The 25,900-nt window shown below is 34.5% G+C and overlaps 1 protein-coding gene across 1 annotated transcript in view; it reads left to right on the forward strand.

Annotated features, from left to right (window-relative positions):
* TBCK (TBC1 domain containing kinase) overlaps nt 1–25,900 on the forward strand; it is a 110,856-nt gene that overhangs the window by 6,141 nt on the left and 78,815 nt on the right. The window contains exons 3-16 of the mRNA XM_012655085.1: nt 4,820–4,961; nt 8,302–8,362; nt 9,574–9,635; nt 10,238–10,299; nt 11,273–11,421; nt 13,018–13,156; nt 14,510–14,609; nt 16,097–16,146; nt 16,328–16,457; nt 17,520–17,618; nt 19,257–19,319; nt 19,832–19,958; nt 21,168–21,218; nt 22,667–22,750. Coding sequence (XP_012510539.1) covers nt 4,820–4,961; nt 8,302–8,362; nt 9,574–9,635; nt 10,238–10,299; nt 11,273–11,421; nt 13,018–13,156; nt 14,510–14,609; nt 16,097–16,146; nt 16,328–16,457; nt 17,520–17,618; nt 19,257–19,319; nt 19,832–19,958; nt 21,168–21,218; nt 22,667–22,750 — 1,319 coding nt within the window. The remainder of the gene's footprint in view (nt 1–4,819; nt 4,962–8,301; nt 8,363–9,573; nt 9,636–10,237; nt 10,300–11,272; nt 11,422–13,017; nt 13,157–14,509; nt 14,610–16,096; nt 16,147–16,327; nt 16,458–17,519; nt 17,619–19,256; nt 19,320–19,831; nt 19,959–21,167; nt 21,219–22,666; nt 22,751–25,900) is intronic.

Raw genomic sequence — 25,900 nt, forward strand, 5'->3', positions numbered from 1 at the left:
ATTTTGAAGAGCTACACTTGAATTTTAACAGCTTGGATAGAATTGGTCTAGTGTTACCATTTGGTCTGGCTTGCTTTGAAGTCTTGGACCCAAAGGGGCTTACCAGAAAATATCAGAGAGCAAGACGTGAAACATTAGCCAGGAAAAATAAAGTGATCAAACAGCCAAGGCATGAAAGAAAATATTTACACCAGAAGAAGCTTACGTTTGATACAAAAGACAAATATTAAGGAACAACAAAGTAAAATGTTACCATCTGTTTCAAAATATCGTAAAGAGTTCGAAATTGGGCGTTCATTTCAGTTGGCCAGTAGCTTAATACCTTGTTAAAACATCAAACAGATGATGAAAGCCACTTATATTTACCTTGTCAGTCATACTCCCAGCAAAGTTCTGGTGATTGTCTGTGAGTGTTAAAATACTACGCCAAGGAAGTGCAGGTTATTGAAAGATGACCTACATTAAAGAGCAATTCTTTTTATTAATTTCTGTCTTCGATTAAAGGAAAACTAAAATTTTTGGAGTAAAGGTTACCTCTGTGCTTCTTTCAGAAGTTGTTGATATAACAATATACCTATAGTTTTGTTTGACTTTTCATTATCATTTTGAGGTTAGATGTGCTGGAAACCAGGAATAAAAATGAAGTTTGCGTTCCAGCTAAATTGTGGTGATGATAAAAAGTGCAACATTATACTTGTGTACATTTTTCATTTTTATAAAACATTGTTATGTATTCACTAATATTTATAACAGTTTTGTGATTTAGGCATTATCATTGCTATTTTGCAGATGAAGAAACCCAAATCACGTGCAGAATATTTGGTAGGACTGAAATTAGAGCACAAGTATTATAACATCAGGTCTAGTACTGCTTTAATTAGACTTCAAATGTTTCTAGAGATTTCACACATTCATTGAGGAGAGCAGTATGATCATCTTAGGGTAAAATAACCTAAGGTAAATTTTTATATGAGACAAATACATGAGCAAATTAAAAGAAAATATTGATCTCACTGCCATCATTCTATTTAAATGAAAAGACAAATTTACTCATTTGAATCTGTTATATTTCCTAACTAAATTGACTTGTATTTTGCATGTAAATAAGAAGGCCTGGCAATGATAGTACAAGGACGTGGCTGTAGAAAAAGATAGGAAGAGAAATAGAAGTAATATTTGAGTGCCTACTTTACATACACTACACAGATGTTGCACAAACTTAAATACATTTCAGTTACAGTCATTATTGCAAGATGGTATAATTTAATCTAATTGAATTTAAAATTTCAGATTGTGGTGCCCATGACTAAATCTGACAATAAATGAAGAAAGGGCATGTACGTATATAACAAGTACGGAATTCCCCTCATTTTTCATTTATCTTCTAAAACTGTTTTTATTTCTTTTATCTTGAGGCAGTAAGATTCAAATTTAGCAATTGCCAGTATGTCCAATTCTTATTAACAGTGTACTTTTAAATTCTTGTTTATAAGGTATAAACCAGGTATGTCAGTCCTAACTGACATTTTGATAGGAAATGTTCTTTTTTTTTTTCCCCCAGCAAAACTAGATCCTATATTTAAATTTTGTTGGTAGTTGCAGAGGGTTTATAAAAATGAATAAGATACACTAGTGCCCTCAAAGAGTTTTTTTTTTATTTAGATGGGAGGTTAAATTTTTATCTGTGAAATACTATATAGTATATGAAACATAAAAACATACAGCATCATCTATCATGTGTAGTCTATCACATAAGATATAGAACAGGCAAAATGAGTACCTTATAGAATCTAATATATGTTCATTTCCCTCATACAGAAAAATATTAATATAAATCTTTTTTGAGAGACGTAGAAGACCTAAATAAATACGGAGATACCGTGTTTGTAGATTGTTAGGGTCAGTATCAGAAAGATACTGGTTCTCCCCAACCTGATCTGTTTTCAATAAAAATTCCAACTGTGTGTGTGAAAGAGAGAGAACTTGTCAAGATAGTTCTAAAATGTGTATGAGGAAGAACAAACATCTTAAAAGAGCCTCAAACACTCCTGAAGAGAAATCAAAAGGTATGTGTGTGTTTTGAGGGCTTGTCCTAGCAGTTACCAGTATTTATTTACATGAAATATATTTAATAGAATAATATTTAAAATAGTGTAATGCTATAGCATTAGGCAAATTGACCAGTGGAACAAAAGAGGGGCCAAGAAACAAACCTGCATACATGGGGAGCTCTGATTCGTGGTAGACCTGGCCCTGCAGACCAGCTGGGGGAGAAAGGTGTTTCAGAAAGTGGAACAGGGCTCCATTAATTATCCAGGTAGGAGAAAAGAGAAAGTTGTACCTTTATCTCACATCATGTGAAACATCAATTCTAGATGGATCAGAAAGCTTAAAAGGCTAAACTGTCAAACTTCAAGAAAATAACATCATTTTGACAAAATCACTAAGTATGAGGAAAAAAATTCATTTGAAAGATTACGAACTTCTCATTCATGAACAGATACCATAAAGAAAATGAAAAGACAGAATCACAAAGTGGTAGAAAGTATTTCCAGTCACAATTACTGAAAAAGGAATTTGTGCCTGGAATTATAAACTCTTTAAAAACAGTGAGAAAAAGAAAAACTGCAGTAAAATGTTACCGTAGAAGGCCTGAGACTGCTGTCCTTAGAAACTAAGCCCGGCTTGCAAGGTTTGCGCTTGGCCAGCACCAGGGAACTTGGATTTCAGAAACGTTCCCATGGATCCCTAACTGCAGAGGCTGGTTTACTGCGCTTGTTTGCACAAACAGTGTAGTTTATGCTGAGCATTTGCTTTGCTTCTTGAGGTCTTAAATTTTTGTACATGCCAGGCAGAGTGCATCAGTGACCAGTCCCCAGTAAAAACCTTGGGCAGTGAGTTTTTAGTGGACTTCCCTGGCCAGAAACATCACACACATGTTGCTACATTTTTGTTGCTGAGGGAAGTGTGTGTTCTGTGTGATCCTGACAGGAGGGAGAGAGCAGAAGGAAACCTGTATATGGGTTTCTCAGTATTCCCTGTGTGTCTTCTTCCCTTGTGATCCAGCTATCCATAAACATATGACTGTCTACCTCCATTGCATTAATTTTCAAGGAAATGCAGATTAAAACCACGAGGACATATAGGTTTCACCCACCAGATTATCAAATTAAAAGGTCTGTCAAATATTAAGTGTTGGCGAAGAAGTAAGCAATGCGAACTGCCATACACCGCTGAGGGGCGCATAGACTGGTGTAACTCCTTTTGAAAAACATTTGGCGTGATGTAATAAAGTTGAAAGTGCACATATCGTGTTGTCTACACATTCCGTTGTAGGTCGTTACCCTTGGGAAACTTTTATATACATAGTATTCTGTTCAGCGTTATTTATAATAAAAAAACAGGAAACAACTTAAATGCCACTGACATCTGAATGGATAAATAAATTGTGACATATTCATAAAATAGAAGTAAAAATTAATGGCATACAGCTCCATGCAACAATATAGATGACATTCTCAAATAAATAATGTTGATTGAAAAAGCAAAATATAGTCAGCCTTATTCCTGTATTATAAAGGTCAGAAATATGCTTGACTAAACAATGTATTTCTTAGATATATAAGCATATGGTAAAACTGTAAAGAAATGGAAGGGAATGATAAACACAAAAATTCCAGATGTCTTTTCCTTTTGTGGGATAGGAATGGAAATAGAATCGGGGAGAAGCAGAAAGGGACTTTCAGTCATAATTTGATGTTCTTTACTTAAACTGCTTCTTGGTACATGAGTGTTCATTGAAGCTTTATTGTTTAGACCTTACTGATATTTAATAGGCTATCTTTTGTATTTATTCAATATTTGCTAACACAAGTTTTCAAAAAACTTACACTGGTGAGACTGTGAGGAAGTGAGCACCTTTATATACTGCTTGTGGGAATATAAATTGATATGGCCTCTCCAACAGGCAAGTTGGTGTGATACATCAAATTTTCAAATGCACATATCATACGACCTTATAGTGCCACGTCTAATAATTTATCTGTCATCTATACATTTATTTATGGGAAATGGAATCTTTGTAATGTATTCATTTTATTATTATTCGTAATAGCAAAAGAATAGAACTTCCAAAATGTCCTTTATCAGAGTTTGGCTAAATAAATTAAGTGTATCAATACAATGAAAGTATTGGCAATTTCGAAAAAGAATGCAGAAACCCTATATTTAGTTTTTTAAAGAATGATCTCTAAAATATACTTTAAGTGGGAAAAAAGGTATATAGCAATGTATACAATAGTATTCTACCACGCGGAGCAGAGGTAATGGGTGGACAAGTTTATATATACGTAAGTATGTATGGGTGACGGGTGCAGAGATAGATGAGAGTCTTTTCAATTGATACATTTTTATAACTTTGACATTCCTGCTATTCAAAATAATAAATACTGCTTTTAAAGATAAAATGCACTTTAAATAATAATTTAATATTAAGATAGGCAGTAAGAAGCAAGGAGAAACACCTACAAACCTAGAGGGCTTCAAGAAAGGCAACGTGTCAGAAACAGGAAAGCAAAGAAGGAAACTAACGCTGCAGACAGACTCGATGGTTTCAAAACTATTCGAGACTCACGTATATTTACTCTTGATTCCTGGAGGCCTCTCTGTTGTGGTGATTAGTTTACAGTTCTTCCTAGCGGCAGTGGTTAATTTAATTGCTTGGGACTTTTACACAGATCTTACCACACTGAGAGTAAAAATGTGCTGTTGCTGCTTGTCCCTGTTGTAATTGTTCATTATCTTAATGTATCATTTGTAGGTATCCATCATACTTGGCACCTGAGGTCATCGCACAGGGAATTTTCAAAACCACTGATCACCTGCCAAGTGAAAAACCATTGCCTTCTGGCCCAAAATCAGATGTATGGTCTCTTGGAATTATTTTATTTGAGCTTTGTGTGGTATGTATAAAGAAATATTAAACTAATAGAAATTATGTGTTCATTGGAATAATCCTTTTGAGAGGAAAATTATTTAGTAGTAATAGGTTTTGCTGTGCAAATTGGTGAGATACGAGAAAGAAAGGCTTTATTCTCAATTTGACTTTTTAAAAACTCCTGGTTGATAATTAATTTGCCTATTTTTTGGTAAATTTAAATTTTACTAAATGTATATTATTTTGGTATCTCTAGAAATGTTTACATTTACACTTTTACTGCTTATACTTGTTTATATGTTCATGGTGTCTTTCCCCTCTGATGTTCTTTCTCCTTAAATACCTTGTTTTCTCCTATTCTCTTATGTTCCCTATAAGACTCAATTTGTATGTTGGCTTTTTATGAGACCTTCCCGAGATATCTTCCATCTTTATTTGGAGAGTAAAGACTAAGCTGCTTTTAAAAACAAAAAAATTAAAAATCCGGTAACAGAACATAAATGTTTTTCTTCTCCTTCATGTAGCAGTCCAGAGCGGGTAGGTGAGCTCTGCTCTACGTCACGCAGAAACGTAGGCAATCAGGGATGGGTCCACCATTCTCAACATCCGGTCTCCAAACTTGCTCTCTTTATCACTTTTTCTTGCTAGAAGGGAAGGGTGAGTTCAGAGTAACTGTTTTTAAGAAGATGATCTCTGCACTCTTCACCAGTTGACGGTTTTACTCATGTGGCCACATCTAGGTACAAGGGAGGATAGGAAATACAATCTTTAGCTGGATATCTAAATATTGAGAAAAAAGAGGAGAATGGATTTGGAGGCACAACTAACAATCTGTTGATCTTCCCAGTACCTACCGGTACTAGATGCTCTCTCTCGTCTCTTCTTTTGTTACAAAGGGAACTTGGGGTGCACTAGAAATTCTAAGCAAATAGATGAGAAGCCAAACCAAAACCATCTACTAGGGAGCACTTGCCTTATCGCCAGAAATTCTATACAGCCACTCTGCCCCCAGAAGTTTCCATAGTCCAAAACATGTGTAGGAGAATTCTGTATTAAAAGATGAGTATATATCTAAGAAACACATTTAAAAATGACCTTTATAATGAAAAATAACAAACAGAATTGACACTATTAATAGGACTTTAAAATAAATAGGTGTGTTCTTTAAAAGATAAAGGAAACAACTGCATTCATGAACAATTATAGAAGATATGAAACAAGAACAGTTACTGAAAAGAACAAGAACTAGTTAGAGTTAAGGAAAAAATGTGCAATTACTGAGATAAAGAACCTAATAGATGGATCATAGGAAACTGAACAAGCAAAGTAGATGGAGCAGAGTAATTCTTCTAGAATAGAGATAAAATACAAATAAATTTTGAAAGACAGGGAAAATAGATCTAGACGTTCTAACATCTGTCTTGTAGAAGTATCAGAAGTAAAGTCCTCTGTTTGAAAAGAACTACTTTCTTTCAAATGGAAAAAATAAAAACACACAAATGGCAATAACAATACCTAGAAACCTTACGGTAAACATTTAGGAGATAACCAATAATGAAATAATGGGTAACTTTATTGAGCACTTATCAAGAAGTAGGCAGTTTTCTAATCTCTTTACATCTATTATCTTCATCAATTCTCATAGTCTGACAAAGTTTATCTGATTATTATCTCTATAGATTAGGAAATTGAGAGATTAAACAACCTAAGTTACATAAAATAAGCAGTTGAGCAGATTTGTACCTATCCATCTGCCTCCAAAGCTATACTCTTAAATAAAATAAAATACAAAGCTGCCTTCGCTAAATGTCTTTATTGGTATTAAAGTGAAAAATCTTAAAACCTGCCAGAGAAAAAAGACATATTACCTATAAAGAATGAGAATTACATTGACTTTAATCTTTTTTGACAGTATGAGTACAAGAAAACAGTGGGACAGTGCCATCAACGTGCTGACAGAAAATCATTTTAAATTTTGAATTCCTTAACTCATGAAATTAACATTCAAAAGTAAAAGTGAACGATATAGAGAATTTTGATAGACACAATGAAAAGATAACTGTTAGAGGGAATGACATCCCTGTAAGGCCAGAATAAGAAAGGATGTGTTCAATATATTGCAAGTGATCTAACTTAACTACATCATGGATATGTGTGTGTGTGTGTGTGTTCCTCACAGGGTAGATAATCGTAAGCAATTATACTGAAAATATATATTGGAGCCATATCCTAGGAGACTTGGCTAAATTTTGATGTTTATGTTTAGTTATATAAGGTATGGCAGACAGTTGAAAGTTTTTTTAAGATATTGATGAAATCAGACCTACATTTTTGGAAGATTAATAAGATAGTATAAGAGATAGAGGAACAGTAACTTTTTAAAATGATCCTTTCACCTGTAGCTCTGATCTCGTAAGAGTTTAAAATTTTTTTCTATTTAAAAATAATCAAAGAATCTCTCTTTTTCTCTGTGTAAAGTCCAGGCTATCTTCTTAAGCCTTGTCCTTCTAACTTTATTTTAAAGATCGCATTAGTTTAATTTGTTGATGATGAGAGAAATATAGTAATAGCCAACATAAAGCCTTTTCTGCATTATATAACCCTCAACGTAACCTGTGGGGTATGTACAGTTAATATTCCGGTTTCATAGATGAGAAAAGCAAAGCTCAAGGTGGTTCAGCAGTTTGCCCAAGTTATATCACTGTTTGGTTGTGGAGGAGTCAGCTTGGCACCTAATCACTGTTCAACTCGTAATGGTTGAAAGCATAAGTGTTTGACTCCAGACTCCATGCCAGGGAGCCTCCCGAGGCTGACTACTAAGGAAACAGTTACAATGTGTGTATCTCTAAGAAATATGCCAGGTGCTCTAGGAACACAAAGGACGGCTGCGTGAAGTTACTGTGGGAGGAAGGAGGAGCGTCATGGAGTATTTCTCAGTGGAGAACATTCTAAACTGCTACCTAAATTACGACATACAAGTAAGAATTAGTTGGGTAGATGAAAAGGTACTGAGTCTTCCCAGGAGGCGTCTTGGTCTCCTCATAGCACAAAACTCCTGGTGGCCTGGATACCTCTAGACATCCCAGTGTGTGGGTCTCAAAAGTGAACAGTGCTTGAGATCAAACTGACATGTAACGATCCTTAGATATGTGAAATATTTAAATGTCAAATATTATGTAACACTTTTTAAAATGTTAATTCACCAGTAATATTTTTTAGTGGAGCTCACTTTAAAAATCCAATAAAACCTCTGGAAGGTAAATGGAGATACTGGAAAAAATCAGTTTGAGCTGTGGGGGGAAAAAGACCTCCTTGGAAAAAAGATGAAAATATTAATGAGAATTTCTTTTTTTTATTTTATTTAGGGAAGAAAATTATTTCAGAGCTTGGATATTTCTGAAAGGCTAAAATTTGTGCTTACTTTGGGTAAGTGTCATGCAATTGATTATCTGTCAACTATAAATATCTTTAGTAACTGTTAGTAATACGCACATTAAAGATGTGTTCTGCAGTAGTGTATACACTTTAAGTTTCTAAATTTATCTAAGGAAAAAGTCTGTACAGGTTTATTTTTTCTTATAGCAGGCTCATATTTTTTCATGTATATAGATGCAAACATTTGTAATTCAAATTAATAAAAATTTGTATAATCTGCTTTAAAGTGGCATAACTTTAAGCATGTGTGGTAATAAAGGAGAGAAAAAGGTGATGGAGCACTTCATGTGAAAGATTAGTATCCAGGCTAAGAGGGTTTACAGTAAGAATTTGTACATGAAAATATTAATAAATATTAGATAATAATGAATTAGAAGTAAAATTGCATAAAGTTTTATGAAATTTACCACATTTAATTACAAAGATTGATAATACAGCTATTGATGAGTCTTGGAGATTCCTAAAAGTGCTCTGCAGACTAAACTTACACTTTAAATTCCCATAGAAAGGTGTGTACATTCTCCAAACTGTATATAATTAAAATAAGTTAATGTCGTAATCATGAAAAGACAATAAAGCCTTCTTAAAAAGTTTATATACACACACACTATATATATAGAGTCGCCCCTCAGTATACACAGGGGATTGGTTACAGGGCGCCCCTCCAGCCCCCACATATTCCGAAATCCATGCCTACTCATGTCCCACAGTCAGCCACGTGGAACCACGTATACAAAAAGTAGGCCTGCTGTATATGTGGGTTTCGCATTGTTAATACTGTATTTTCCATCCACGTTTGGTTAAAAAAAAATCCTCATATAAGTGGACTCTCACAGTGCAAACCCATGTTGTTCAAGGACCAACTCTATGTGTGTGTGTATGTATAGATACCTATTGATAGATATATCTATAAATAGATGGCTCTATCTATATATGAAAAGAATATCTTTACCTCTTTGAACAACTGCTTTATCTCATTTAAGTAGCTCTTTCAGTATCTGTGATTCAATTAATATTCAGTGTTTGAGGTCTTTATTTTTATTAAGACAGGTAAGAAAATTTAACAAAATCATGAGTTTTTTAGTATTTCCAGTTCCAAAACTGCATTACGCTTTTTAACAAATGTAGATCACAGTTTGTTTCCCAATTAGTCAGATCGATTAGAAAAGCAGCATTTATCATACAGTTTTTCTGTTTCATAGACTGTGTAGACGACACTGTAATTGTTCTGGCTGAAGAGCATGGTTGTCTGGACATTATAAAGGTGTGTCATTAATCCGTGTCTTAGTTTGTTTGTGCTGCTCTAACAAAATACCTAAGACTGGGTCATTTATGAGATGCAAAAATGTATTTTCTCTTAGTTCTGGAGCCCAGGAAATCCAAGATCAAGGTGCCGGCAGGTTTGGTTTTTGGCGAGGGCTGCGTCCTCCTGAGGGAAGGAACACCGTCTCTTCACAGGGCAAGCGAGGCGATTGCTCATTCCTTCCTGAATTCTCTTTCCCATTCAGGAAGGGAAAGGCCCGTGTGACCCAATCGCCTCTTAAATGCTCCACCTCTTAACACCATCACATTGGCCCTTAAGTTTCAGCGCCTGAATTTTGGAGGGGACACATTCAAACTGTAGCAATCTGTTCATGAAAATGTGTTTATTTCACATACTTGGGATCCAGTAGCAAGCTATTTTAAAGCTATGCCTATTTCTCTTTAGGTATTTGCTTTTTCTTAGAGTGACTGATATAAATTTGTATAAAATACAAATAAAAACTTTTTTAAAAAAATCAACCCTTCTAGGATAGCAAACATTTGAGTAAAATATATTTCTAAAATGGGTCATTTTAGGCAATTATTTTCTTTTTTTATTTACAGGAGCTTCCTGAAAATGTGATAGATCTTTTGAAGAAGTGCCTCACCTTCCATCCTTCTAAGAGGTCGATATTATTAATGGTTTGGGAATTACATTGAAATCCTTTATATATAAGCAGTTATTTTTTTCTTGTTTGTTGTAATACTAATAGATTAAATATATTTATATCTGTAGTAGTACATGATCGATATCAGTATCATAACTGTGAGTGATTTAAGGCTTTAGTTTTTTGTTAAAAAGTCATTAAAGTTGAGCTATGGTTAGAAAGCTGACATATACCAAAAGAAGTTACTAGTTCATTTCCTAGCTTCCAAGCAGAAAATCAGCTAAACCTGTGGAAAGTAGATATCCCTAGATCCAGTGATAATGTCAGAGAAATGAGAACAAAGGTTTGTTGGTGATACATGTTATAGCAATGCTCTTAGATAAGTGGTGAGGTAAATTAACAATCGCTGATAATAGAAAAGGATTTCTCAGATGTTTTATTAATTTACTTTCTTTTGTTGTTGTCACTGTCCATCATACAATTATTCCCAAACCCTTAGGTATATAATGTTTGAAAATAATGTATTCTAATTTGTCTTTAGAAAAACAACTTTATCAAGACATGTTAGGAAGAGAGGAATGGTAGTTTTGGGTGAATATCTTACGTTAAAGTAAAAGGGTAAGAAGAAAACCTAAAAGGTATTATTAGTTTACATAATTATTATTTAATTGAGATATTCAGTAAAGCAGGTACATGCTTGCCAGGCAAAAAGTATTGTAAAAAATGCAAAAGCTCTTAAAGAATGATTTTTTTGATAGATCATGAGGTACAGAAAGTACAAAAAAGTAAAAAAATTTCAACGTTAACTCAGTCATTTCATTGCTATATATATAAAGGTATACATTTAGACTTCTGCAAAGGAGATCTTTATTATTTTCTGTGCTAATGAGGTATTTAAGACTTTTAACTATCCCCTTGAATGTGTGCCAGTATTCTAGGAAATTTTTTATGACTTTTATTCAGGCTCTGTATTTTAAATGTGTTTCTCAAGGCCAACCCCAGACGAATTGATCAAGGACAACGTGTTCAGTGAAGTGTCACCTTTATACACCCCCTTTACCAAACCTGCCAGTCTGTTTTCATCTTCTCTGAGATGTGCTGAGTTAACTCTGCCTGAGGATATCAGTCAGCTGTGTAAAGGTAACGGTACATGAAACACAGGCGATAACACGAGCCTTGTTTTTAAAAGAAGTTCCCTTGTCCCAGTTCAGTTGTGAATTTATCAACAATATATATCACGTAAGTGAGATTTTATGGATAATTAATTGAGGATTAAGAGATGATTCAGGAATTGATTAAAATATAACTGACCTAACATTTTAATCCTTTAAGTTATTGATATATTCCATGTAATTTGCAAATGATCTCTAAAAATCGTATCATTGATAGGAAGTCCATACCATTATATTCTGCATATTGAAGAGAGTATCAGCTTTTAGGTTTTCGTTCTTGTGTGAAGATTACGACTCTCAGAATATGTGGTTTAGTGACACCAGTAAAATATCATGGCATAAGTCATGGCAGAAAATATGTACTAAACATTCATTCAATTAAATATTTATTGAGTTCCTACTCTGTGCCACATACTGCATCTCCCAAGTCACGCCACGTGGGAAGGCAGACAAACACTTAGTGAGGATTTCTTCTAGGAAAAAGTTTCTTTCATGACAAGATAGGTACTACAACAGTGGTTCACCATCTTCTTTTCTTTTGAATGCAGGAAACCGTCTGAGGGACCCAAGTTTGCGTCCCATAGCATTCCTGCACCTATGATTTAATTAAGAGAGAAGAATAAATGTCTTTATTGTACAAGCCACTTTAAGTAGGATATTATTTTCAGCCAGGAACATTCAAACCATTACAAAAATTAGAATCTGCCAGTCATGACATACCTCCGTGGAGAAGAAGGGAAATACCTAACTCTAGCACATTCCAGCCATCCTGTTCCACGCTAAGGGCAAGGAAGCACCTGTGAGAATCTCAGTCTGGGAGCACAGGTTGGCTGAAACATCGAGACCCGGTCACAGGACTGACTACAAAACGCTTCCTCTCCCGTGCTTGACCACCACGTGGAAGGCTGGGGCTGGCTGGACTTGGACATTTCCCTTCCCCCAGGTCGGGTGGGCTGTCGTGTTACCCCAGCACATTAGGCTCTGACTAACTCGTTTCTTCTGAAGGCGGGCTTTGCTGAACACAGTGCTAGTCATGTCTTAAGATGGTTCCTTTTCCTCCTCCCACTGCTGGAGGCACACGGGCATTTTTCTCCAGTATTTACTGTGAGAACCTCGTCAAACTCCTGGAGGTAAAACTTAGAAAAGTGTGAGGGTGCTCCCTGTGACTAGATTCTCTCTGGGTACCCGGCAGTTTTGCAATTATAATTATAGTTCAGGTTTTCCTGCCCCGGCGCTGGTTCCCGAGGCTTTTTCTGCTCGTGAGTCTCGACTTCAGTAAACCACAACTCCTGTGCGCTCCTGTCCCTTCAGTCTCGGGCAGAGGTCTGCCCTGTATCCTCACGTCTCTTACAGATCCAGGAAGAACTGTGGATTTTTCAGTCTGTTCAGCTATTTACTTGTTAGGATGGAGCAGTAACTTCAAGCTCCTTACAATCAGAACCAGAAACCACAAGTCTGTTCTTTAGTTTTTTACTTTTTTCAGAATGTCAGCTGTTATTACCTATTGAATTTTAATAAAAACAAAATGTAATCACTGTTATTCGTTTTAATTTGCCATTAATAGATATAAACGGTGATTACCTGGCAGAAAGATCTATTGAAGAAGTTTATTACCTTTGGTGTTTGGCTGGAGGAGACTTGGAGAAAGAGCTTGTCAACAAGGAAATCATTCGATCTAAGCCACCTATCTGCACACTCCCCAAGTAAGGAGAGAAAACTTCTCTTGGAAATGAAAAAACATATCTGGTAATTACATTAGAAAAAAATTTTGGTTGGTTTTTCGTTTTTTTTTTTAATATTTTTGGTGGCTAGCCCAACTAAGTGATTATGGAAGCAATTGGAAGTTAACACCTCATTTGATTGGCTAGAGTTTCTGATTGCAAGAGTTCTCATCAATATTTTTTAATGGTTTTAATAATATCTTTTAATAAATAATTTGCTTTATGTTCTATTTGAAGTAAAGTTAGTATTATGGAATATCTAGGAATAATCGATGTTAATGAAAAGTATACAAGTCAGAACAGTAACATTTAAGAGAGTCAACTTAAAAAACTAGGTTAGTGTGCCTATTGTGAAGCACTATGTTCTTTTTCCAAATGTATTTGTAAATGAAAACGAACTGTGTGGCCTCACTGCATGTCCTGGAGATCATCACTGTGCTTGGTGTGTTGGAAAAAGTCTGCAAAACTGCACGAGAAGATAACCATGCCATAAATCAGACTGGAAGTGCAGTAACTGCAGCCCCAGGCCAAAGTCGCCATTACTGTAACATAGCGATGTTCATATATAGTCATAAAAATATGAACCCAGTTTTCTTCAGCTTCTACCAATGCTTTAGTATTTTAATTTTAGATTTTAAGACTTAAATTTGATCATTGTAGGTACCTGTAGAAATCATCTGCTCACCATTTTTTTTGCAGTTGTTAAACTTACAGATTATTTTTGTCATTAGTTTTCAAATTTTTTCTCTCTCAAACTGATTTTTTTTAAATATTAACTTCAATTGTACCACTCATACATTGAATTAGTAGAAAATCAGAGATAGCATGATGGAAATTCCAGGAAGAAATGGTTCGAAGGATATGTAGATTCTCGAAAGTAATTCTCTGAAATTCTGAACAAATTTCATCCATTTGTTATTCAGTATTCTTTCCCCTGTAAAGTTACCATGGAATGTGCTTTTTCTTTCTTCTTCCCTTTAGCATTTTTCACCTATATGAGCTTTCTCAGGAGAACATTTGGTGGTGTCAGGAGAGTAATTTTAGCACGGAGCCTATAGGAACCAAGAGTTATAAATGACACTCTTTTACTGCTAAAGTGCTTTATACTTACATATACTTATAAACCATGTTCGTACCAACTCGAGAGATACCTGAAAATGAGACTTTGAAGAAATCTGGACCAGCAATTACATTTGTTTTCTATTTAACATCCAGTCAAAAATTTACTTCTTTCTTGATAAAGGGATTGGTAATTTAGAATAAATTTTGTTTTCTAGAAACAATGAGTTAGATTTTGTGTTCTTATTGTAATTGTTTTATAAAATGTCTTTTCAGTTTTCTCTTTGAAGATGGTGAAAGCTTTGGGCAAGGTCGAGACAGAAGCTCACTTTTAGATGACACCACTGTGACATTGTCATTGTGTCAGCTGAGAAATGTAAGAAGGATGTTTTGCCACATTTGCTTCAGATCTTTTTTTAAAAATATTAAGCCTTACAGGTACATACGAAGCCTTGTATTTCTCCTTGATTTCTTAAAATATAGGAGAGCTTCTGTATGATATAAGCCCCAGAGTAGAATTGCTAGAAAATAGCATCTGTACGACTTCAACCTTAATACCTATTGTCTAATTGTTGACAAAAATGATTTTTATCAGTTTATCTTTACACAATCATTCGATAAGTGTTCTCATTTTTCCACTTATTTGGTAACGTTTTGTCTTAAAATAATATAATGATTTTTACCTTAAATGTTTCTGCACAAGTACTTTCACCCCTTGTTTATCTTTAATGTGCTAAATTTTTAATTAGAAAAGACAAGCAGAAAAGATACTTATTATTTAATATCTATAACATTGAGGATACTAAAACCAAACTTTAAAAAGATGTGTGTATTAATGATTCAGTAAAACTTAAGAAAATTTTCTTTACTTAAAATTTTAATCTATGAAAGAAATACCTAAAGGTTTACCAAAATAGGATCAGTACACAGCATATCAGTTTTTAGAGAGCAGCCAGGCATAAATCTAGTGTTTGCCAAATTCTCAGTGTTGGGTAAAAGATTTTTCTTTGGCTTTTAAAATTCTGGGCATGACTCACATGGATGCACAATGACTCTAATCGAGAGAGGATCAGGGCGGGCTACGCACAGAGCCCGAACTTCCGTGTCAGTCCCCAGAGGAGCAGAAACTCTGCCTTCACGCTGGGAGCTGAAGAGCAGAGCGGCAGGCAAGACGGCATTAACTTTAATCACCCTGCCTAGGATGTGGCTAAGATTTTCATTTTGCTACTGCCTGCTTGCATATGTTTTTGACAAATACCTGGGATCACGGCAATGTTATTTGGAGCAACATTTATTGTAATGACTTTTCGAAAAAAATAATTAGTTGAATTCTGTCAATTCATTTATCAGCCATTTGAATCATACATGTTCAAAGTATGATGTGAGAGATTCTTTTGAATCCTTTTCCTAGCACCTTTCCTTTTGACTTAGTTTGTATTGTGCCAAAACAAAAATAAATCTGACTTGGGCTTTTAATTAATAGATATATAAAAAGATATATCTTGTTAATCATCTTTCTTCCTATAACTTAAAAATATTTTATCCATTAAGTTTTATTCTGATGTTAGGGTATTTCTGAGTTGTGTTTGGAAAAATACCATGATGGGTGTCTAACATTTATGCATGATACCTAGAGACAAAAATAACCAAAAAACAAAAAGCTATTCTTTACAGCTAAACCTTAGTCAGTAGAGGCATGGCATGTTTGCATGTTTATGATGAGAACTAATTTTTAGATTCTGTTTTTTACTTTTCTTGGTACCTTTATAAATACATAATGTTTATATTACATTTCTCTTAAATACAGATCAGTGCTGCTGCCAAAGATGTTTATACATAAATATTTTGTCTTTAAATTTATAGAGATTGAAGGATGTTGGTGGGGAAGCATTTTACCCATTACTTGAAGATGAGTAAGTAGAGTCCCATTTTACATTTATTTTTGTTTTCTATTAATATTAGATTTCTAAAACGTTTGTTCATTTTCTTTGAAAAGCATTTCATAAATGGAACATAAAAATATCATGTTTTGGTTTATTAAAATTTTGTATTTATTGGTCAATTTTTTCTTTTTTTTCAATTCTTCCTTGACAGCCAGTCTAATTTACCTCATTCAAACAGCAATAATGAGCTGTCTGCTGCTGCCACTCTCCCTTTAATCATCAGAGAGAGGGACACAGAGTACCAACTCAACAGAATTATTCTCTTTGACAGGCTGCTGAAGGTAGGGATTCTAAAGTCTAAAATGGTAACAGCCCATACGTAATTCTTTTATGCGTGTGTGTAATTTCATTGGTAATCCTTAGGGAATCTCGAGGTCCAGAGAAGGCTAATCCTTATGACCTATCTTTCTCGATTAACTTTCTTTAGTTATAAAAATGGTACATGTTCACAGTAAGTAAAATTAAAAAGTAAGAAGAAGGTATGGGAATGTATGGAAAATCGTGTTAGATGAAGGATTAATATCCTTGTTTAAAGGATTAATATCAGTAGGATAATTATTCAATTATCAATAGGATAATTATTTCCTATTATTCAATAGGAAAAAGAACCAATATTGAAACAGAGAAATGGATAAAGTACGTAATATAAATACGGTTAGTAAATCTGTTCAAATTGTTCATTCTCACTAGAAGTGAAAAAACAAAATAGGGGTGGTTTTTTTTTTGTGGTGTACAGATTAGCAAAGTGAGCAAAGGTACATGGAAATTGGAACTCTCATTCTTTGAGAGTAAATGTGAATTGACTGAAATATTTTATAAGGCAATTTGAAATATATATCAAGAACCTTAACAACATCTATATCCTTTGTCCTAATAATTCTCTTCTAGAAATTGCTCCTAAAATACAAATTCAAAAAAGGACAAATTTATATGTAAGATATAGAAATAGCCATAATAATAGCGTATAGTCATTGAACACTTGCTCTATTACCATGTTTTTACAAAGTGCTTTGCAAACATTATCTTTTTTAACCCATATGAGGCTGGTACTATCATCCTCCATCTGACTCAGAATCCTTCCAGAGCACAAAATAGAAGGGATTAAAAAACATGCAGAATCAGCTCCTCTGTTTGATTATATTGTACAAGTTTTGCAGGCTGTTTAGGAGTCCATTCCACTGCTTATTTATGTGTATTAGTAATACCAGACACAGAAATTGGAGATACTTTGAAATTTACTGTAGGTCATTTCATCTTTATCACTGGTGTATTCAGAACTGTCTAGACTAAAATATAGTACGGGGTAATTTGAGACATGTTTCATTTCTTTTTTCATATCATAGGCTTATCCGTATAAAAAAAATCAAATCTGGAAAGAAGCAAGAATTGACATTCCCCCTCTTATGAGAGGTTTAACCTGGGCTGCTCTTCTGGGAGTTGAGGTAAGAAAGAAAAGAGAGGGTTAGAAGTTGATTAATGATGCTAAGAAAGGGTGAAGAAGGATAGTGCTTTCCGAATATATATTTTTCAAGTTACTAGAAACTTATATAGTAAAATGTGAACATTAGAATATTTGGCAATTTTAAATGAAAGGAATACAGGAAAAGAACAGAATAAAAAATATAATTGAAGGTTTGTTAGATTTATGCTGTTTAATATTTGATTTAGTGGTGCTTACAGAAAATATCTTGATTATTAATTTTAAAATCAGAGAATATTGCAAGAATATGTATCAGTTACAGATAGATAGTCCTACTTATAAAGTATACTCATTATGGAATATAATTACCTATTTATAAGTAATTCTAAGTTTGAAAAAAAATCTTTCAGTCCAATTTGTGTCTTGTCAAAATCGCTAACACGATTTAGTGGTTTTGGGCACACATCTTCCACTCGGACTATGCTGCCAAAAGAAGTAGCTACTTTCTCTTACACAACACTTTGTCAGTGGCGGTGAGGAAAGGAGAGGTGTCATACAATTATTAGGGCAGCTTTCAATACCAGCAGGTAACTCTGGTGACAGCAATGATGATAATGGGACAGTCCTTGCCAGATTTTTTCATACCCTGTCAATTTCTTTGTCATCCTGTCTTTCCGTATTCTCTTACAGATACTTACCATCCTTTTTTTTTAATTCCTTCAACTATTTTTAATCCTTTTCAAACCTCCATTAGAAGAATTTCCTTGCTTCATTCCTGATTCCCTGGATGGGAGTCTATAAATACCTCTGAGTGTGGTTGGTTACTTTACAAGAATGCCCGTTGTTCCACACCATGCATTAGAATCATTAGACTGTAGAACCGTCCGATGCTAAAGTCCAGGAGGACTTTGGGTATCCATTGTCCAACTCCCATTAAATAGATGTCCCAGGGAAGCTGATATAGTAAATAACGTCAGAGCTGGAACCCAAATTTCTGGCTCTTTCTCTACCGTAAAGATAAGCCAGAATAATAAGAACTTTTTCATGCTGGGTCCTATAGAACAGGACCAAAATTTGAAGTGGTTAATTGGGTCATTCCTTCTGTAATAGCAAAAATGTCAATGACCCTTTTAGTCCCTGATGAGTCTATAATTACACAATATCCACTCTTTAGTTGATCCTGAACTTCTGTGTCGTGGTGCTGAACTACCACTCCTCTGAACAGTGTTATTTCATTACCAACTTGAAGAGGGAAATTTCTTGTGGAACCACCTCCCTCCAAAAAATGTATCTCTTCCGGAAAGTTGGTATTTGTGAGATAGCGATGAATAGAGAACAAGGTTGGTTGTGTGGTGTGGTGGAGGCCCAGAGGTTGGCTAAGCACACTCAGTAGCTGAGTGACTCATCCAAGACCTTCTGGGCAAGATTCAAAGGTCTGCCACAGCAAGATGGCAAATCGTCTATTATCCCAGACCTTCATCACAGATTGTCAGAGATGTAGAGAATTTCTCTTAAGTCGAGGTGTACCTTGGGTTCGAATGTGCCTACGCATAGTTGGGTAGGTTTTCAAAGATAGATATTTATAAAAAATAGATTTCTCTACGTTGCCAATTACATTAAGGACATGGTGAATTAATGTATCTTCTCTTATTATTTGCAGGGGGCTATTCATGCCAAGTATGAAGCAATTGATAAAGACACTCCAATTCCTACGGATAGACAGGTATGATTTAGATTTTTTTTTAAAACAACCTGAGATAATTCTGCCAAATCTTTAAATTTTAGGAAGACATGAGATTTTCTTTCTTTCATTATGAATGCTTAGCCACTGCCATAGACAGATAGTGTTAGGGTGAGCACAATTCTTATAATTTAGTGAGTTAGAACAACACTTTAAAGGAATTTCAGTCAAGTGACCGTTTTTTAATAATTGTATTTCTTTATCTGAAAAGTTTGCTCTTTTTTAAAGACAAGGTTGTAAAGGAAGATATTTTTGAAATACATACCTTTTCAAAAGAAATGGTCGTTTTCCCCTGTTTAAGTGTACATACAACTTCTCTGGTGTCTCCAGAAGATCAATAAAAACTTGACAAACTGTAGACACTAGGATTATGAAGGTAGTCTATTGTGAAATTCATATTAGTCTCTGTTCTGTTTATTCAAGGAGTAACAGTTAAGGGTTTCTTGGGGATTACTCTATTACAGCTTTACCTTATGGCTTTGCTATTTTAACAGATTGAGGTGGATATTCCTCGCTGTCATCAATATGATGAACTGTTGTCATCGCCAGAAGGTCATGCAAAATTTAGGCGTGTATTAAAAGCCTGGGTGGTGTCTCATCCTGATCTCGTGTATTGGCAAGGTAACTTTTTTAGTTATTAAGAGTCTTCTTGGAGTATGAGGAGCTTATTGCCTGACTGTCAATTTTAAAAATTAAAACAAAATGTCAAAACATCCTTGGCTTTGGGAAAAGTCAACACTAAAGCTCTGATTCATTTTTTGAGAGGTTTATATGAGAATTTCTTTTTAAACTTTGTGTAAGTGCCTCGTAGATATCATTTAAATGCATGATATTTAAAATGAAGCAACTTGCCATCACATTCATTAGGAAGGCAGAAAAAAATATCTGTTGCTGTTGTAATCTTTGTGGGTACATTTTTTTATTGCTTATGCAAATAGTTAAAATAATTGTGGGCTAGTTGAGACTCTTACAGTTAATGATTCCCAATCTATTCTTACCATGGTTAGGAATTAAATAATAGGATATCACCCTAAACCTCTCATTTTATTTATTGTCTTTTTTTTTTTTTTTTTGGTGTCTTTAATGGTCCAGATCCTTGATTTTTAGATTTTGCCATTATTACTTTTGTGATCATTGGTAAAGTGAATGAGAAACCCATTCCACCCAGCCCTATTTTTGAATGTGTTGTTATAAGCAGCTGCTTTTATAATTTAGTTCTCTATTTGTTACTGGCCATACTTAAAAATATTATTTTTCTTAGTTCTGTTCATTTTAGAGGTGTTTTATATTCTCCTAACAATTACATTAATAGGTAGATTTATGTGCATTCTTGCAGCGTAATACCATATGAACAACATTGTCGATAAAAGAAATATGTCATATATTTGTATTTCACCTCACAATTTTTGAAGGATTTTTTTCATGTTCCCAAAGATAAAGAACATACACGGCAAATCTATATACCTTAGATGAGAAAACATTCCTGAAAAATATAAATAATTGTCAAGATCACACAGGGCAGGGTCAGAGATGGGACCATATCCAAAGCCTCCTAACATTCTTATATTTTTATATTACTGTATTTCTTTCTTCAGCTCATAATAATGTTGATGATAATAACTGATTTATATCGGACCCTTACTATGTGCCAGATACTATCATTTACTTCTCATAGTAACTTGCGAAGTAATGCGTTTCTGCATGGATTGTATTAATACTTACAACGTTTAATCCGTTTGTAGGCAATGCAGAGAACTAAACAAGGTGTATATCTGCAGTTCTACCACATTATATTCATTTGACTTCTTTCTCCCAACCCCTCTACATCAGGTCTTGACTCACTTTGTGCTCCATTTCTGTATCTAAATTTCAATAATGAAGGTAAGCCTCTTTATAATTTAAATTATCATTGTGCATATTATTCTAAAATATTTGATTCAAACATGAAATGTTTTTGTTTTAAGGTTCTTGCTCTCTCCCTGGTAGATTTCTGTGAAATAATCCGATAGACTCATTTTAGAGGATGTGAAAGATTAATTTATTACTGGAAAGTTTCATTTATGACCCGTTGTAATTAGAGATTTGGTGGGGATTTGACTGATCATTCTAAATGCATTTGCCTACGTTGGTGACTCGTTTCATGAAACTAGGGAAGCTTCTGACTTCTTCTCAGATTAGTTTTAGGCTAAGTATACTTTCTAAAGAATTTGTAAAGAAATCAATATTTGCTACATTTTCCCCTAATCTTATATCTCCAAAGCCTGTCATCATTTCAAACACCACCTCCTTAATGAAGACTTTTCTTACTCTCTTTCCTGAGCCCATATAGCACTTTGTATTTTAGAAAATTTATTTTGTGTCTATCTTGTATTCTAGTTACTTATATACTAATGTTGTAATCCTTTTTTTAACAGATTTTTTTTAATGACTAGCTTTTTGTTTTCTACCCTTCTGCTATAATAACTTTTTTATAGTGGGTTTTTCAGTAAATACTTGATAAATTCAAATGACTTAAATTCCCATTCCCTGATATCACATATAGAACGTGTTACCATGTATCATTGAATGTATAGATGCCTAATCTCAGAATCCCCATCTTTTCAAATTCTATTTCATGTCAGAATATGCATAGATTTCTGGAATTGAGTAGGTATAGTGTAATCCCAGAGAACTGAAATTTCACTATTTGAATGGTTTTTAAAATGCACCGTTCTCTGATATCCTCACTCATTAGCCTGGACTAGAGTTTTTGCTGGGTTTAGTTAGGTATAGCCAATTATCACTCATATTAGCCCAAGAATAGTAAAGGGTCTGTGTTTGCAAATACAGGTTATAACAAGTATTCCTTTTTTTTTTTAATTTCACAATATTACAGGTGTACAAACATTTTGGTTACATGAATTACTTTTGTATAGTTTGAGTCAAAGTTATATGTGTGTCCCTCTCCCAGATATAACAAGTATTCCTAAATTCAAAGTTCACAGACTCTTGTTTGCATCAGCAGTAATCAAGGGTCTTGAGATTTGGATGGCTTATAAATAATGATTGTGTTTAGAAATTTATAAAAACATAATGTTCAGGTGATAAAGGATTTTATTATTGTGGGATAATGATTGCCACAGTAGTTCGAAATTGAAGGTACTAGGATGATTATCTTTTCTTGTCCAAAATATTTTCTGTTTTAAAGTTCAGAGGCTTTTTTCCCCTTAATTTGTGTTCCCAGCACTTATTACCATAACTCAAGGAATGTGTGCTAAGTGAATGAATTATACTGGTCGTTTACCCTATTAACTAATTTTTTGATATACCTTTGCTTTTTTCTTTCCTAGCCCTGGCTTATGCATGTATGTCTGCTTTTATTCCCAAATACCTGTATAACTTCTTCTTAAAAGACAACTCACGTGTAATACAAGGTAAGAAAATGTCTTTCCTTGTTTTTTTTCCAGGGATAGTGCTTATATCAAAAGTAACCAGTACCCAATTAAATTTATGATTTTGACCCAGTAAAACATGGTGATGGCCCATCACTAAAACCTACTATTTGTGTCCCTCACAATTAAAACTACAAAATGCAATTAGCCAGGCATGGTGGCACATGCCTATAGTCCCAGCTACTCGGGAGGCTGAGGCAGAAGGATAGCTTGAGCCCAGGAGTCTGAGGTTGCTGTGAGCTAGACTAACGCCACGGCACTCACTCTAGCCAGGGCAACAGAGTGAGACTCTGTCTCAAAAAAAAAAAAAAAAAAATTACAAAATGTTTCACCGTGGAGCGTGCTTGCTGTGAATTAGTAAAAAGCTTAGACATTGTTTAATCGTGTAAGTAGATTATTAAAAACACTTCTCGTTCATCTCATTCCTCGTGCTTACACACCCAAAACGTACTCCCTTTTTCTTCTCCTTCCCTAAAATATGCCTCCTCCTTCCGAGTCCAAGTTACATCGTAACCCGTTTGTGAATTCATTCAGGACAACTTCAGCCACATTGAAACTTACAATTGAGTCGTGTGATCATTTATATATTTTTTGCGTCTGCAGTGTAGGTAGGTGCTAGAAATTGAAATAATGATTCAGTGTCTCTATATTAGTTTTTAACTGTAAACTCTATTATATTCGTATTTTGAAATGGTTTGGTTTGAAATGGATGTGCCCAGTTTCCCATACATTTTCCATAATGCATACTTGTATAAAGTTAGGATTAATTTGAGAAGGCACGATTTTTTGTTTGACTTTTTATAACACCTTGGATGATAAAATTTCTGAGGCTATGCAATGTAAATAATCTGCCAAATAGTGACCAAAGACAAATTAAAAAGATTAAAGGTAGGCAATGATCAAGCGAATATTTGTGCAGAGCAAAAGCAGATTTCTCAATTCACAGTTAAATATGTCACCAATATAATGCTGTTATTTTTAAAGCTAACATTAAATTATAATGTTTAATGAGCTTTCAAATATAAAAGCCTAGAAATCTTCCTTTTCCAAATTTGTCAAACCCCTATTAAAGCACAGTGTCTAGCTAAATTTCTATAGTTTAGAAAGATGAAAATACTGGAGAATCCTCAAGGAAGCAGTGAAAATAAGACTCGTAAAGTGAACCGGTTAGACTTTTAGACGGCTGGATGATGCCTGGCTACATGGCCAGCTCTTAGAGGTCTGCTTTGGACATCTTCTGTCACATTGGTTTCTATTTTGGCTCTATGTAGATTCCCATTAAACAATACAAAAATTATTTCCCTCTAAAAATTTCATTTTTCCACTAATTGTTTCGTATCTCTGATGGATGTGTACGCTCTATATTGATACTAGATTTCTAACATGAAAAAGATGAGTTTTCACACTTTTTAACTATAGACTAATTTTTCTTTTTTTCGTAGAGACAGGGTCTTGCTCTTGCTCAGGTCAGTCTGGTACTCCTGGGCTCAAGCGTAGCACCTCGGCCCCCCGAAGTGCCGGGATTACAAGCGTGAGCCACCTCGCCTGGCCAATTACAGTGTTTTAACAACATTTTAATATCTCTTTAAAGAGTCAGCAGTAACATCCAGGGAATCCTTTGTTTTATTCTGACCACAGGTCTGGGTTGTTTATTTGTTTGTTTTGTTGCTACTCTAAATTCTTTCAGCTGGATTTACAAATCAAAGGACATAAGCATTTTGATATATTTTAAGTTTGCTCTAAGGGACTTTTAAATGCTGTTTTGAAATAACTTGGAATGTGATGGTTCTATCATATACCCCTGTATAAAGAAAGAAATCTAAGTATAACAGGCCATACCATATCTTATTCAAAGATATGGTTGTCCTGAGCAACCAAAACTTACGTCAGCTTTACGAATTATATTTATGTATCTGAAGTAATATATGTAACCTATAATAATATGTAAAGTAAATGTATATATTTGTGCATGTGTGTATGCAGTTATAACACATATCATGGGCCAGGCCTGGTGGCTCACGCCTGTAATCCTAGCACTCTGGGAGGCTGAAGCGGGAGGATCTCTTGAGGTCAGGAGTTTGAGACCAGCCTGAGCAAGAGTGAGACCCCATCTCTACTAAAAATAGAAAAAATTCACCAGGCACAGTGGTGAACGTCTATAGTCCCAGCTAATTGCAAGGCTGAGGCAGGAGGATTGCTTGAGCTCAGGAGTTTGAGTTTGCTGTGAGCTAGGCTGACACGACAGCACTCTGCCCAGGCGACAGAGTGAGATCGTGTCTCAAAAACAAAAACCAAAACCAAAAAACACGTATCATATAAATCCAGCCATCAGTGTTTGGCATTGGCAGAACAGAAGGAAAATGTTTTCATGATGAATTAGGTTTCTTCAGTAGATCCTTAATTAGCCATGTAATTTCACGTAGTAATTATTTTTATCAGGCTCAAATAAAAATGATATTTCATAAACTGGAGCTTAGTTATGGAGAATTGCCTGAGGCATGAATTTCTCATTTAAAATGAGGAGTTGCTCTTTAGAAATTAAGAACTATATGCTTTCATCAGTATACAGTTGAATGCTTATGATTGTCAATGTTATGTATCTCTGGCTTTCTGAGTAAATTAGGACTATAAAAACACAATCACTAATTGGAAGGAGAAATAAAAAAGCTAAAGAGAAGTTAAACCCAGAAGTTTCCTGAGTCCTTCAGATATATCCTAGGGCTCCACTTTGATCTTAACTCTTGAAGCTGATGTAAATTGTATCTTTGTTCAGAGAGGAAGAGGTGAGACAACGGATAGATAAAATGAATTCTGTTGCAATAGAATAAATAAAGTCAAGAAAAAGTATCGCTTGATACTTATTTATCCAGCATGGGTAAAAGTTCACGTTAGATCAGTAATTCGGCTTTATCATGAAATACAGCACCTCCTGTTCTTTTCTTTTTGACCTAAAGTTCTTTTGTGTAAAATGTGTGATGTTGCTTATAGGTAAGTATCTATAAAATACATGTGAACATTAGAAGCAAAGTTTTATTTGAGAAAAACAAGGGAAGACTATTTGTATTAATGGAATGTCAAGGAATTACTGCTTCTTGAAATATTAAACATAAGAAATTTTAAAACTGAAAAAGC

This window comes from Propithecus coquereli, unplaced genomic scaffold (genome assembly GCF_000956105.1).
Source record: "Propithecus coquereli isolate 6110/MARCELLA unplaced genomic scaffold, Pcoq_1.0 Scaffold46, whole genome shotgun sequence".
Taxonomy (NCBI): Eukaryota; Metazoa; Chordata; class Mammalia; order Primates; family Indriidae; genus Propithecus; species Propithecus coquereli.